The 13,986-nt window shown below is 44.5% G+C and overlaps 1 protein-coding gene across 1 annotated transcript; it reads right to left on the bottom strand.

Annotated features, from left to right (window-relative positions):
* Positions 1 to 1,651: 1,651 nt before the first annotated feature.
* APOLD1 (apolipoprotein L domain containing 1) lies at positions 1,652 to 6,873 on the bottom strand. The gene is made up of 2 exons (XM_045781449.2): positions 6,696 to 6,873; positions 1,652 to 5,412 (listed from the first exon to the last, which is right to left on the bottom strand). The coding sequence occupies exons 1-2, from the start codon at positions 6,696 to 6,698 to the stop codon at positions 4,669 to 4,671; spliced, it is 747 nt and encodes a 248-aa protein (XP_045637405.1). The 5' UTR covers positions 6,699 to 6,873; the 3' UTR covers positions 1,652 to 4,668.
* Positions 6,874 to 13,986: the final 7,113 nt, after the last annotated feature.

The raw sequence follows: 13,986 nt of genomic DNA, 5'->3' as shown, positions 1-13,986 counted from the left end.
GCACTGCCAGCCCTGGGGTTACAAAACGGGATTAAATTTGGAAATACAAAATGGGATTAAACATCATTCTTTGCAGATGTAGCTCGGCACAGCCAAGCTTTACCCGTGCAGTCAAGAGCACATTGGAGGACCTTCTCTCCACAACCTAAGGCTACTGCCAGTCAGGACTGTGGGTGCGGAGGGGCCCTAAATTCCTTCTTAGCCCCTGTAGCGGTCTTGCTTCATCAGCATGATTTCCCCTCTCCAAACAACTCTCCGGTTGCTAAGGAATTATTTCCAGATCTTGGGGCTCACTCTTTGTCCTCTTCCAGACCACAGCAGGGTTTACCTTCTCTCATAGGAGTTTGCCAGGAACAAAAAGCACCATCCCAACGTCCTGTCAACTCAACAAGGAGAGATTTATTGCAATTAACTAAAAGGACACTTGTCATGACAGGAATACCATATGCTTCGGCAAAGACAGGATCCCAGCTTGTGGCTGGCCTTTGCAAACTGTCCTACCAACGCAGCACTTTTTTTTTTTTTTTTTTTTCTGCCTGCATAGTCATTAATAGTGCAACAGTCAGAGGACCCAGGGGAGTTTCCAAGGTGGAGACTCAGAGGCTAGCACTCAGTGAGATCACCTCCAGGGCAGAAGTTCTCAAAAGACTGCGGCAACCACTACAGACTTAGTTTGGGTTGCTGGACCTCCCACTCAATGTCCACCCTCTTTTTCTTCCTTACAAGCAGAATCCTAGGTATATTGGAAGCAGCAAATTTATAGCTAAAAATACTGCATTTCCCCAGAGGCCTTGCATGGTCAAGATCAGTTACTTGCAAGGTGAAGTCTCCTGGAAATTTCTGGGAGAGTTTTGCCTTCACCCTTCCTTTCTGCCTCTCTCTAGTGTTTAGGTTTTGTGAAGGCTGATTTGGCTGATTCTAGGTTTCCTTTCAATTACTTTCTAGGTTGCAATTATGTCCAAAGGTTTTGAAACCGCTGAGACTTCCAGATAATAAGAGAATTCCTGTAATAGGAGTTGATTACTTTTTTAAAAATTGATTTTAGAGCTCAACACTGAATATTCTAAGTGAACATAATTACACATCTGCCCCTTTTCCAACTTATTAATTCAGACACAGGCAGACGTGAGATTAGGTAATTAACTACAGAAAGGTCAAAAAGTTTGAGGAATGGGCACTTTTTTTTTTCAATGAAAGGAAAGGACTTATTTTGCTACAGTGGGAAAAAATGTGGAGTTCAGAAATTGCCGCATTTAACTGTATCCCCATTTATCTCTGCACAATGTTTTATGGCGATGTCTCACTTCCCTCTACTTCCTTTTCACGCTAAGGTTTTGAATGAGAAATATATCAAGTTGACTGATTGTTTGCCTTATCTGATCTAGGGTGGTTTCTACACCACTCTTCTCTTTTTTTCTCCCACTAACTACTTTCCACTTTGACATTTGCCAACTTGGAAATGACAGGTGCCTGAGGGTAAATACGTCAAAGCGATGAAGATCAGAATGTTTGCTAAGGATCGTTTTTTTCATAGAGCAGAATGTGGCTTTACTGAATCCTTGAAATGCAGAACCAAATAAACCTCCTTTTCTGGGGGGAAAAAAGCCATCCAAACAATTATAAGCCCAAGAAGCTAACAGAAGCACTTAAATCTTAGTACAAAATCTTTATTTTTCAAACTTGCACATTTTTCTGAAGTACATTTATAATCTAAACACCCCCTCCCTTCTTCCTTTTGCAACATACCATTTCAATCTGTTTGTTTATAGAATGAAAGCCTTAAGGAAAAGCCTTATTTGCATTCCCCCCAAAGAAATAAATAAATATTTGTCTCTAGGATCCATTTAACTGAACTTGACTAAATCCTGGTAGAGGCTCCACTTTTTATATCAGACACAGAAAAGGATGGATAACATTTCATTACCAACAAATTCCTAGTAAAAGAGCTAAGCAGTTCATTAAATTATTCAAATGCGTGTATTGAGCTCCTATCATGTGCAAAGTATTGTTCCAAAGTAGACACTCTTCCTTAGATGTAAAGGGGGCCACCAAAATGATAACTTTGGGAGTTTATGACTTTGATATCCCCAAAATACCCTAATGATAGGAAAAGTTTGCTGCTGCTGCTCCTGCTGCTTCCTGAAATGTCCAGTTTATTTCTAGGGAACAACCCACCCATTGGAAGACTGTACCTCAAATTGAAGCATTAATAAAAGATGGAGTTAGGGAGCAGTTGTACCTTTGAGACATAACCTGGACGACAACGTGAAGTACACTCTGGTGATCTAAACTGCTAGCATTCGTGCGACATGGTCTAAGAAATGACACCAGTTTAAAAAGACACTAGTACCAACTTCAAAAGAAACCAGGATACAGATCAATTGCAATGTATAGGAAAAATAAAAACATAGAACCACTAACCACCCCTGCCCCAGTGCTGAAGTTATAATTCCTCAGATACTCTGCCATCATTGGGAAACACGGGGGTAGACTGGGTAAATTCAAAGCACGTTCAACAACTAAATACACAGCCAGGTTTTGCGTGTATGTGGTCCCAAAGACTTTTCAATAGAGTTTTCAACATTACGGTTGTAGGAATGGAAATTGAAGAAATATTTAAGTATTTAAGTAATTTTAAGTATTTTCTTAAGACAGCTCACAGATTGCTTACAGCTCCCAGAGTGAAAATACAACACATCACCACCGTGACACAGCTTTTTGTCTATCACCCACAAGACACCATTTCACAAGACATCAGGCTGCCATGGTCTGAGTGCCTCCTTCACATGCCTCTGATTGGGGTTTTTTTCCCCTGAACTTGACTTTTCAGGTCAAGTGTTATTTGCTGGCAAAGTACCTTCAGGATAAATATGTTTGCACCCTTTCTATAGCCTGCAAGTCAAACCTCCACTGATAAGCCTAAGTCCCCGTGGCCCTCTATTCAGAACTTCCCACATTTACCTAAAAGGCTCACTTAAATCACTAGGGGATAAAATTCCCCTCGCCTGGAGCGAGACTGACTCAAGGAGAGCGATGCTATTTCCAGCTCATGCCCCACCTTAGGAAGGCAAAAATTCAACCTCATCTCCTGAAAAGAGCCTCCCCAGTCTCCCATTCAGAAACTTGCTATTCCTATTATTTTCTAAATGTAGTGTGGTGATTAAATACAATTAAATGCACATAGTAAACAACAATTAAATAACAAACTTAAAATAAATTAAAAAATACATGGTCTGGCAGTTTTCAGAGAAGGTAACAAAGGTCAATTTGCATTAAGTTCACATTCCTTTGTGTACCAGTTCCTGCAATGAGTGGGCAACACTGCCCTCTAGAGGGGTTATTGTGTTATATCCTTTACTTCACATGGTGGGAAATTGCCCCAGGTCGCCCTGACATATCCCACGCACATTCTTTCTTTTACTTTTGGGGCCCTGTCCGTCCTTGACCTTCTGTGAATGACTCTGAAGACCATGGAGCCCTTGGAGAGGCCATGAGACTTCATGAAGCCTCACGAGGGGATCAGAAATGAACATCTGTTGCAGTGCTCTTCAAAACCTAAGTTTTTAGTAGATACCAGAATCACCCTGTGGGCTTGTTTAAACACAGGATCCTGGGCCCCACCTCCAGAGTTTCTGATTCCTTAAGTCGACAGTTCCGTCCAAGAATTTGCCTTTCTAACAAGTTCTTAGGTGATGCTAATGTTGCCAGTCCAGGCACTTGGGGAGCCAGACACTATCCTTGGCACTTTATCTCAATACCTTACAACAGGGTGACGTTTTAGCCTCCGGTTTGAAGAGCAGGAAGCCAAGTCTCAGAGACATTAAGTGGCCAAGGTCCCACAGCAGTGACAGAGCCTATATAATAAACGCAGGACTGTCTAACTCAAAGCCACTGCTCCCTTCTGTGCACTAGGGTGTCGGTAAGTTAAGTTGTGAGTCACTTCAGCTTCTTGCTGTAAGGGGATGGGAATCAGACGACCATTTACTTGGTTTCCCTCCCAGAATATCTGGAGGTCTGGATATGAAACCCCTCAGGAAGATCCATTCTGCCCCAGGCTGAATTCGAGAGTGGGCACTCTGAGGGTGGTGGGAAGGGCTTGTCAATGGGAGAGGCCCCTCTAGGGTCCTGAACCCGGCTACATAGTCCAGAGGGGATCTGATTTGCTCTGGACTGTGGAGTTTTCTATACTCAGAAACTCTGGAAGAGAGGTTTTTAAAGCTAGTAGCTCCTCTTACAGGCATTCTGAGGACCCCAAAGCCTACTGGGGTTTGAAGAGGCCCCAGAGGGTGGCCCCACCCGCAGCCTCCCCAGCCTCTGCTCAAACCACCGGGGCTGGGGCAAGGACCTTGATACAATTTTAATACCATGGTGCCCACCGGTGTGGAGACTGAACGGTTTTGATAAAGGAAAAATGGCTTTCAGTTCACATAGCCCATAAGATTAGGCAAGTAAAAAGTCCCTAGCACGCAACCCCAGGCAGGATGTCACAGTGATGGGAAGAGAAGGGCTCTGAGGACTCCCTCCTTCCCCCAGTTTCAAGAACAGTTTTTCTCATCCTTTGCGTTCCACTCCTAATCCAACTTGGTGTGGTTTTCCTGAGGGAGCTACAAATCTGGAGCATCCCATGGGGATGGTTTCTGGCCTCGGTCATGAGGGGAAAGGATGTTCTCAGAAAAACAGCGCTGCGGCCTGGTCAGCGGAGATCTTGAGGTCGTGGCCACGGCCGCCCTTCGTGCAGAGCTGGACTCTGGACTCCAGCTGCTCACTGAGTTCGTCCAGGGCCCCGGTGCAGGACTCCAGGCTCTCCGCCAGTTTCTGAACCTTGGCCTTCAGCACGGCCTGGCTCACCCTGGTGGCCCCTTCGGCCCGCCTGGGGATGAGGAAGCCACGTGAGCCGAAGAAGACGACGCAGTAGACGGAGTTGTAGAGGGCGATGGAGGCGTTCCGCCCGCACTGCAGCAGCTGGCGGTCCCCGCGGCCCTGGCAGCGGCAGAAGAACTCGAGGCAGCTCAGGATCTCGCGCATCTGGTCCTGGCAGGCGGCGGCGATCTCCTGCACCCTGCGCAGCTCCCGGGAGTTGCAGAAGATCAGGGAGAGGTCGGACGTGATGGTGACGGCCCCTCCGGCGGTGGCCACCCCCAGCCCCACGGCCGACGCCACCAGCGAGACCCCCAGGGTGACGGGGCTGAGCGAGAGCCCCACGATGGCGGCCACGGCGCCCGCGGCGCTCAGCGAGCTGCCCGCCACGTTGGCCGCCAGGGAGCGCCGGCGGAGGCGCTCGAGGCGCCGGGCCACCTCGCGCAGGCGCAGCACCTGGCCGTGCAGCCGGCCGCGGCGGTCCAGCAGGAGCCCCTGGAAGCGGCGCAGCGCGTCGGCGCCCTGCAGCTCCCGGGCCGCCGGCCTCTCCATGCCCTGCGGGGACACAGACACGCGGTTAGCGCCGAGCCTCGGTGCCGCCCCGCGCCCGGCTCGCGGCTCCCGCACGCCCGAGTTAGACACGACGGCCACGGCCACGCCGGGGGACGGGGTAGGGGGGAGACAAACAGGTCATTTTCCAGCGAGGCCTGGGTGTCAAGTTCGCAAAGACCGGTTCTGGAGTCTGGAAGGAGCCACACAAGTCCCTCGGGATCTTAAAACGCATATGGAAGCGGGAGTGAGGCTCTCGTCCGCTTCTCTCCCGGGGAATGCTAAGGGTGCATTTTACGAACTGTTCCGTAAGACGGAACTCAGCGAGGAGGGAGTGGTGGCATTAGAAGCCTAGCGCAATACTGAGACCTCTGCTCTGCTTGAAAGATCGCGCTTTGCAGGTGGTAGGTTGTACCAGTTCGCAAAGCCCTTTACTCACATGAAGACTTGGATCCTAAGAGTTTTGCAATACATTTTTCCCCTCTGATGAGTGAAAAAGACAAGTCACCAAAAAACTCAAAAATCATATTGTCTGTCAAATGTAAGAAACTAATCTAAGTTAGATGATTCCCTGAAGCAACTCTTCTGCTTGTTAGTTTTCCAGGCTCTTTCCTTAGAATCAAGACTAAGATGCCCTTTGGGCTATTTTTTCTAACTCTCACTCTTTGGTTGGTGCACAATTAAAACTAAATCGCATTAAATTAATACCACTCTGTTTCATGATGAAATCTTCCTTAAAAAATGAGTAACGGCTGAATAAAATAGAGTGTCCAACATTTTTGTTTAGCAATTCACCGAGGGCTACCTTGTACCAAGTTGAATTGAAGTCAGTTGAAGATGACTAAGGGAGAGAACTGTACCTCTGGGGTAAAAGAACATCCTTCCTGGTTGCCAGAGAGTCCCACCTTCATCTCCACTGTACTAATTATTATTAGGAACTTCTTGAAAGTGGCAAATGAACCATAGAAATAGAGCATTTCAATACTGTGAGATATCAGAGCAGAATAATTATTCTCCTCTGAAAGATGAGAAAAATCAAAATACATGTTCAGATGCAGCCGATTCTTCACAGAACTGTCTAGAATCTTGGTCTCCTGACTCCTCGATCTTAATTTTATTTGCATGCCCCCGTTATCCCATCCACCAGTGATAAATTTCCAGGCAAAGACACCTCTTAGCAAAATGAGGAAACGTCACACAAAATATGTAGTGGACCAAGGCTATAACGCCGGTATTACAATTCCAATGGCTGTGTTTTAGACAGAATCCCTCTCAGCTCCCCCACTTACCATTCACTTCTGGCTATCTCCAGGAAAGAAAAATCTGAGGCTGTTTCTGGATGAGCATGTTTTATAGTTCCAGAGAACCAATGACTGCCCTGGGAAAGCCTTGTCTCATTCTGAATATTTGCCATTTCCTGTCCTGGCCCCTAGCTGCCTTCAACCAGAAGGATGTGACATGGTGGAAAATGGAAAATGACCAGCCACACAGCACATCCCGTATTTAGGAAATGAACATTGTGTGTTCGCTTTCCCCCAAACGCAGGAAAAGAACCACAGGCTCTTCCCCAACTTGAAACAAGTGTTGTCATTCTCCCAGGGGGCATACCCTGCCTTTCCTCTCCTGAGAATAGCTCATGACGTTATACGGGAGGACAAAAATGTACCCCAGGCTGACCAATTATAGTGTTTCTTGAGAGGACATCATTACAAACTCATTTTTGTAAAAGAAAAAGAAAGGAGGGAACCCTCTTTATGTCTGATGTAGCCACTCATAGTGCACTCTCATATTTTAAAAAGCACTGTGAAGAGGCATGGTTGAAACGCGATCTATCCCGTGCAGTCTTAAGAATGTAAGGCCACACCCACAGGAAGGGCTCCGTGCAGTTTCGGGCATCTCCAGCTGTGGAGAAGATGCTGGAGGTCTCAGAAAGGGCACACTGCAGGCCAAATGCGTCAGAAAAATCAGTGGGGTCAGGCTGCACAAGGAGCTAATTATACACTTGCAACTGCAGCTGGGATTTGGCTTCCTGGGTTTTCATCTGAAGCGGCAATTGTGGCCCATACAATAGTTAAATGAACGGATTCCACTCCCAGGTTAGTGGAGCATGGGCTGAAGGACAATTATCTGGATAATTCAGGAGGGAAAAATATGTATGGCATCTGTGGATGCTTTCTGGGGCATTCAGATAGGTGGCTGGAGCTCCGTCGGGAAGCCCCCAGTACATCATCCTTCTCGTTCTTGCCCCTTCCAATAAGACTCATCTAGAAAGTCTTAACAGCCATATCTTTCTGGAACACAATTCAATTCCCCACCTTTATAACAATGCTTGGTATTTATCAACAGAACACTATTTGCTACTACTCACAACCATAGTCCTTTGGAACTTGATTTTTTTGAGTTTGGTCCACGTCCAAATATTCTGATTACAGCTCCTCAAAGGATAAATATAACCTTAGTCAAGATGTCTTCGCTATCTACCTGAACTTTTCAGGTAAGAAGTGGGAACATACCTTCCTTCCTCTGTGCCCGTAGACATAATCATTCTAAATGGAATGTGAGCCAGAGTGAATTGGGGCAGGGAGCAATGTGGAACTGTACCCTGTTCTTTTTTTTGTTTTTTTTTTTAAGATTTTATTTATTTATTTGAGGGAGAGAGCGAGCATGAACAGGAGGAGGGGCAGAGGGAGAAGCAGACTCCCCATTGAGCAGGGAGCCCAGTGAGGGCCTCGATCCCAAGACCCTGAGATCATGACCTGAGCCAAAGGCAGACGCTTAACCAACTGAGCCACCCAGGTGCCCCGTACCCTGTTCTTCAGTTCCCAACTTCCCTAGATATTTTCTTGTGTGTTTGGGGTTTAGATGACCATGGTTAAATGTTTATCTCTGGGATGAGGAATTTTACTGGGATACAGGAGGACCAGTGTCTTAGGAGCATCAGTAATCATAGTACAGACCTATAATGAAGAACTAGAAGCCGTAGGAGAATGGTCAGCATAAAGTCTGAATTATTTATAAGAATGGACACTTGATGGGCACCTGGGTGGCTCAGTTGGTTAAGCATCTGCCTTCGGCTCAGGTCCTGGTCCCGGGGTCCTGGGATCAAGCCCCATGTCGGGCTCCCTGCTCAGTGGAAGTTTGCTTCTCCCTCTGCCCCTCCCCCTGCTCGTTCTCTTTTGCATGCGTGTGCTCTTTCTCTCGAGTAAATAAATAAAATCTTTAAAAAAAAAAGGAATAGACACTTGAATATAACACTTTCAAATCAGCATTTACTTTCATATATTTAAGCAATAAGGAATTTGAAGAATAATTGGAAGTATTTTGATCAAAACTTTTATGTGGGCATCTCCCCCCAAAAATCTGTGGACTACATTCTCAAACTTCTATTCTAAATTATGCTTGGGGCACTTGTAACACATCGCCCCAGAGAGACTACATTGAAAATGGTGGTTGACCCTCAGATTAGCCTTCAGATCTGTTAAACCCATGATGAAGCTGAACAGTACTAGCTTGAATTCTGAGTCCTGGAACCATAAGGAAATAAGAGGAGGAAAGAAGAAAGGGATCCTTTAAAGCATAGGCATCTCCAAACTCCAGTCCCGGAGAGTCTAAAGCAGGAGGTCCAGAGTTGGGTCTGGGAAAGTGTAGGGGATTCTGAGCTGCAGCAGTGAACCCCTGCTCTAGAAGCTGTGACTTTTCTGGCTGCTGGTTACATGGCAGCAGCAACTGTAGGGCTAGTTGACAGCAGTGGGTGAGTTAGGTGTTTATACAGTTATTAACAACCCATTAGTTTTGGGGCCATTGTTAAAATGATCACATTTTAAAGATAAAGTGACAATTGTGGCCGGGGTCTCCCAGAGATCCAGAGATGCCTGGACCACCTCCATTTTTTGAGGATCCCAGTGAATTAAAAAAAAAAAATGAAACATTTCTCGGGGCACCTGGGTGGTTCAGTCGGTTAAGTGTCTGCCTTCAGCTCAGGTCATGATCCCAGGACCCTGGGATTGAGCCCCACATTGAGCCCAGCATCTGGCTCCTTGCTCAGCAGGGATCCTGCTTCTCCTTCTCCCTCTGCCTGCTGCTCCCCCTGCTTGTACACACTCTTTCTCTCTCTTTCAAATAAATAAATAAAATCTTAAAAAAAAACTAAAATAAAAATGAAACATTTCTCAAACAAGATATAAAAAGTTGTGGTTTCTTTAATTGCAATTTAATGTATCTTGCAATGTCGATATTTTGCTATTCATAAGACAAGCATAGGATTTATAAGATAGTAATTCACGGTGCATTACAGGGGTAAAGCAACACAAGTTTAAAATTATATGATGGTGACTTTTTCCTTTTAATCTTTACTAGTATATCTCAGTGACTATACATAGAACCTCTTTTGGAGACCACTTCAAATGTGTAAGACTGAGACAATTTGTGAATGTGAGGTATAGGCCAAAGGTCTCTCAAAAACTTTCCTTTGTTAATAGGTCCTAATATGTACAGTCACTCAAATAAATAAAAGTAAGTGAAAAGAATAACACTTATCCATCTGAGGATTTTTACCCATGTGTTTTGTAAATGTCATGAGAATATAAATGCTTTAGACCATAGTGGAGCTCTCGGAATTACTTGTTGAATTAAACTGAAGAGGGGTGTCTGAGTGGCTCGGTTGGTTGAACATCTGCCTTCAGCTCAGGTCATGAGCCCCGGGTTCTGGGATCGAGCCCTGCATCGGGCTCTCTGCCGAGCAAGGAATCTGCCTCTCCTTCTCTTTCTGCCCACCCCCATCTCTCTCTCTCAAATAAATAAATATACTCTTAAAAAAAAAAAGAATTAAACTGAAGAAAAGTATTTTGTTCTCTCAAAGAAATGTCATTATTTTCATAATAATTTTATGAGAATTTAGTATGAAACTCTCTTGGAATATACAAGCTGGTAGGTTACTTAGAGTATTTATACTCCAGAGGACTTTCAGGATATCTATGTTGCAATGATATCTCAACTATTATTGTCATCAACTCAGGGAATGCACAGGGGAAAAAAAACCCAGCGAACTCCTACCATCTTCATTTCTCCAACCTGGCCTCTGATCTTTGTTAATGTACACACTCCTCGTTAACCACTATTGTTTAAACACTGGTCTGTGCTCTTTTTCCCACTTAGCGTTCCTGCAGATACACACTTCTCTATGTTGACATAGTCCTCACCTCTGTCATTTTTAATAGCTATGTAATAATCCCATTGTTTGCTTAGTCATTTCCCTATTAGACACTTGGATAGCTTCCACAGTTTTTTTCCACTATTGTAACGAGAGTTGCAGGGAACATCTGTGTACATTTTACCCATTTGGATTATTTCATTGGGGAGTGTTCACAAATGGGAAAATACCAAGTGAAGGAAGAAGAACATTTTCATAGTTTTTGTTACATGTGGCTATCCTGCTTCCAGAAGAACCACTTTATAATGCCATTAGCTGTTAGGAATCCCAGCTGCAGGATTTAAGACCACTCAGGGTTCTTAGACTAATGGTTCATTTGCGTGGTTTATTTCAGCCCTGTGAATGTGTATTGAATACCTACTGTGTGTCAGACGTCATGCTAGCTTTTGAAGAGAAAAATCTGAATAAGATACCAGTCCTGCCCTTCCAGGAAACGGCAGTCTATGAGAGAGAAAGATACAGAACAAGTCATTTCAATTCAACGTGGAGAGTGCCAGACGTGTGTGTGCACTAGGAAACACAGGGAAAGTGCATGCTAGAAGTGCCAGGGAAGGCTTGCTGGAAGCACTGATAACGACTTGAGAGTTGAACGGATGTTATTTGCGCAAAATTAGGAGGGAGAGGAGGACAGAAGAAGGGAACAGAAGCGACAAAGGCGCAGAGGAGTGTTCAGGATGCTTCAGGAAGTTTCACCTCGCTGAGCATAAAGTGGGAAGCTAGGAATGTCCAGGGATGCAACTGAGAGGGTATGCAGAGGTAAATCACGATGGCTCTCTAATGCCATGTGGGGGAGAGGGAGCCACTGAAGGCTTTAATCTGTGGCTCTACAGGGTTCGATCTGACATCACTGACAGTTGTAGGAAGGATAGTTCCCAGAGGTACACAGCTAAAAGGCCAGAGGTGAGTTAGAAGGCTGTTAAAATAAATGAATGAGATTATCATGGATTTGGACAGTATTGGTAAGATGGAATGGAGTAGATAAATGAAAACATATATTTGGGGGGATTTGGCATTTAAAAAAAAAGATTTTATTTATTTATTTTTGCAAGATTGAGAGAGAGAGAGAGCAAGCACGCACGAGCGGGGCTGGGAGCAGAGGGAGAAGCAGACTCCCCGCTGAGCCGGAAGCCCCTTATGGGGCTGGATCCCAGGACCCCGGAATCATGACCTGAGCTGAAGGCAGACGCTTAACTGACTGAACCACCCAGGCGCCCAAGAAAATATATTTTTTGAAACAAAATTGGCAAATCATACTTAAAGCTTCTGCTCACACATGGTACTCATCATAGCCACTTACATTCTATTGGTCAGTCAAGTCACGTGGCCAACAAAGATGGGATAAAGATGTCTACTCCTGCCACAGGCGAGGCAAGAGGAAGAAATGCAAACCATCGGGACATCTACCAGACGGCTTTTCTTGTGGAGGAGATACTTACTACAAGAAAACTGTGACACTACCAACCATCTCATACACTCTCTTTCTCCTCGGTTATTTCTTTGGAATTACAGTCTCTATATGAATAAAGAAAGAGTCTCACTCCGGCTAGTATAATCCAAGTATTGGAAACTATTGGTATGAGTCTGCAGGAACATGCTTGAGAATGAACCAAGGAGCTCTGCCAAACCAAAGCTGGAAGGTTAGCAGCTGTTTTATAGCTGGAATGGCCTGTTTGGATGCCACTGACCAACCATTGTTTTTTCTTGTACTGGCATCAGCTGAAACATCAAAATTCTAGGAATGACCACTGGGTTGGCTGAACTTAGGTCAAATGCCCATCCCCTGTCTGTACTGGGTAGAGAGAGGGAGAGTGAATCATTTCAGCTTCCAGATGTAAGATGGTAACAGAACTTTACCCTCCCACTAACACTACCTATAGTCAGGGAGAAGAAATTTTACAGTAGGAAATGAGGGTGGGGTATTAGGGGAGAGAGAAACCGATGCCTAAGGAATAAAAGAAGTAAGAAAAAGAAAGCATCCACTATCAGCTTTTTTATCTATTTTGACCTACCTGGAGTTTATAATAGTGCATGGTGGAAGTTAAGCTAATTCTTCTCCAGATCGATATAATAAGTTTGATAACTTTTATAAAACAATGGTATGCCTTCCTCAGAATGTGTTCTATAAATGGGCTAATTTGCCTTATATTGATTTGTTACTATTGTCTACATCTATTTCTAGAAACACTATTCTCTTTCACTCATCAGGTTCTGTTTTTGATTCAATATAATATAATTTTGAAAATCACTGCTTCAAAAAAAAGATTTTTATTTTTAAAGTGAAAATCTATCATCATTTTCTTCTTCTGGGAAAAAATATCTTCCTTATTCTTCTGGACAAATCTGACACCGAGAGCTCTTAATTGCCCCAGTCTCCCTAACATGATCAACTGAAGCCAGTTTAATTTTGTCCCACTTCCTCCTCCCCAGGTGTGCACACCTGCACAGCACACCTGGGAGCACGTGGGTGAAACATACATTACCTCATTAACATAGAAGCATCTGCCCCATGGGCTCCATTACAGCATATCTTCTTTACCACATGCCTTTTCCTCTCTGGTGCCAGAAAGACTGCAGCTGAGTCCACACCCCGCCAGTAGCCAGAAAGATTCTCTTATCTCCCAGGACAGGACACCAGGCAACTATTACCTTTGTCTCTCCCTTTCCCAAGCTTAGTCATTATCTCTAAAGTTCTCACACATATACAATTATCATTGCAACCTGGGTTAGAACACCTGCTGGCTTTGTATGTACAGAAGCATAATAAATCTTAAGCTCTCCCTCCACTTTTAGATTCCCTAAAGAGTTTTTAATACACTTTTCCTAAAATTTAGCACTTTGTTATTTCTGCCCTTTACTTTCTATGCTAAAAAATTTTTTTAATTACCTTTGAAAAAGAGGGAGAGCATATTCTATAAGGTAAAGCCCTGCATGTTGAGTGAGAACACCGAGCTTGAGTCCTGGCTCCCCCAGAATATCTTTTTTTACTTTTCAGCTATGGAATAATCCAAAAGTGATTTTTAACTTATCAATTTATAATGCTCTCTGCCTAATCTGTGACTGTCATAGGTAGCTTAGGAACCTATCCCCACCCTTGATCTAACAATATCTCTTCATCTCCTTCCAGAGGGTTCCAGGATCTGAGTTGGCACTACATTGCATGATCCTGCTCCACTGACCATAGCCAACTGGACCGGAGGTGGCCAGCTAAACCAAACTTGGCCCATCCATTTCTTTCTCCTGGGAGTTTAGAATATGAACCTAAAGAGAGTTGAGTTAAGCTTCTTGGCGCTGCAACTGAAGTATGGAAATCCAGATCTCAGGGCAGCTACATTTTGCCTATTATGTGCCCCAAAGAACAGAGAAGGTGTGTT

This window comes from Ursus americanus, chromosome 25 (genome assembly GCF_024610735.1).
Source record: "Ursus americanus isolate L20-20 chromosome 25, mUrsAme1.1.p, whole genome shotgun sequence".
NCBI classification, from domain to species: Eukaryota; Metazoa; Chordata; class Mammalia; order Carnivora; family Ursidae; genus Ursus; species Ursus americanus.
This window is presented reverse-complemented; position numbering and strand designations above follow the sequence as displayed.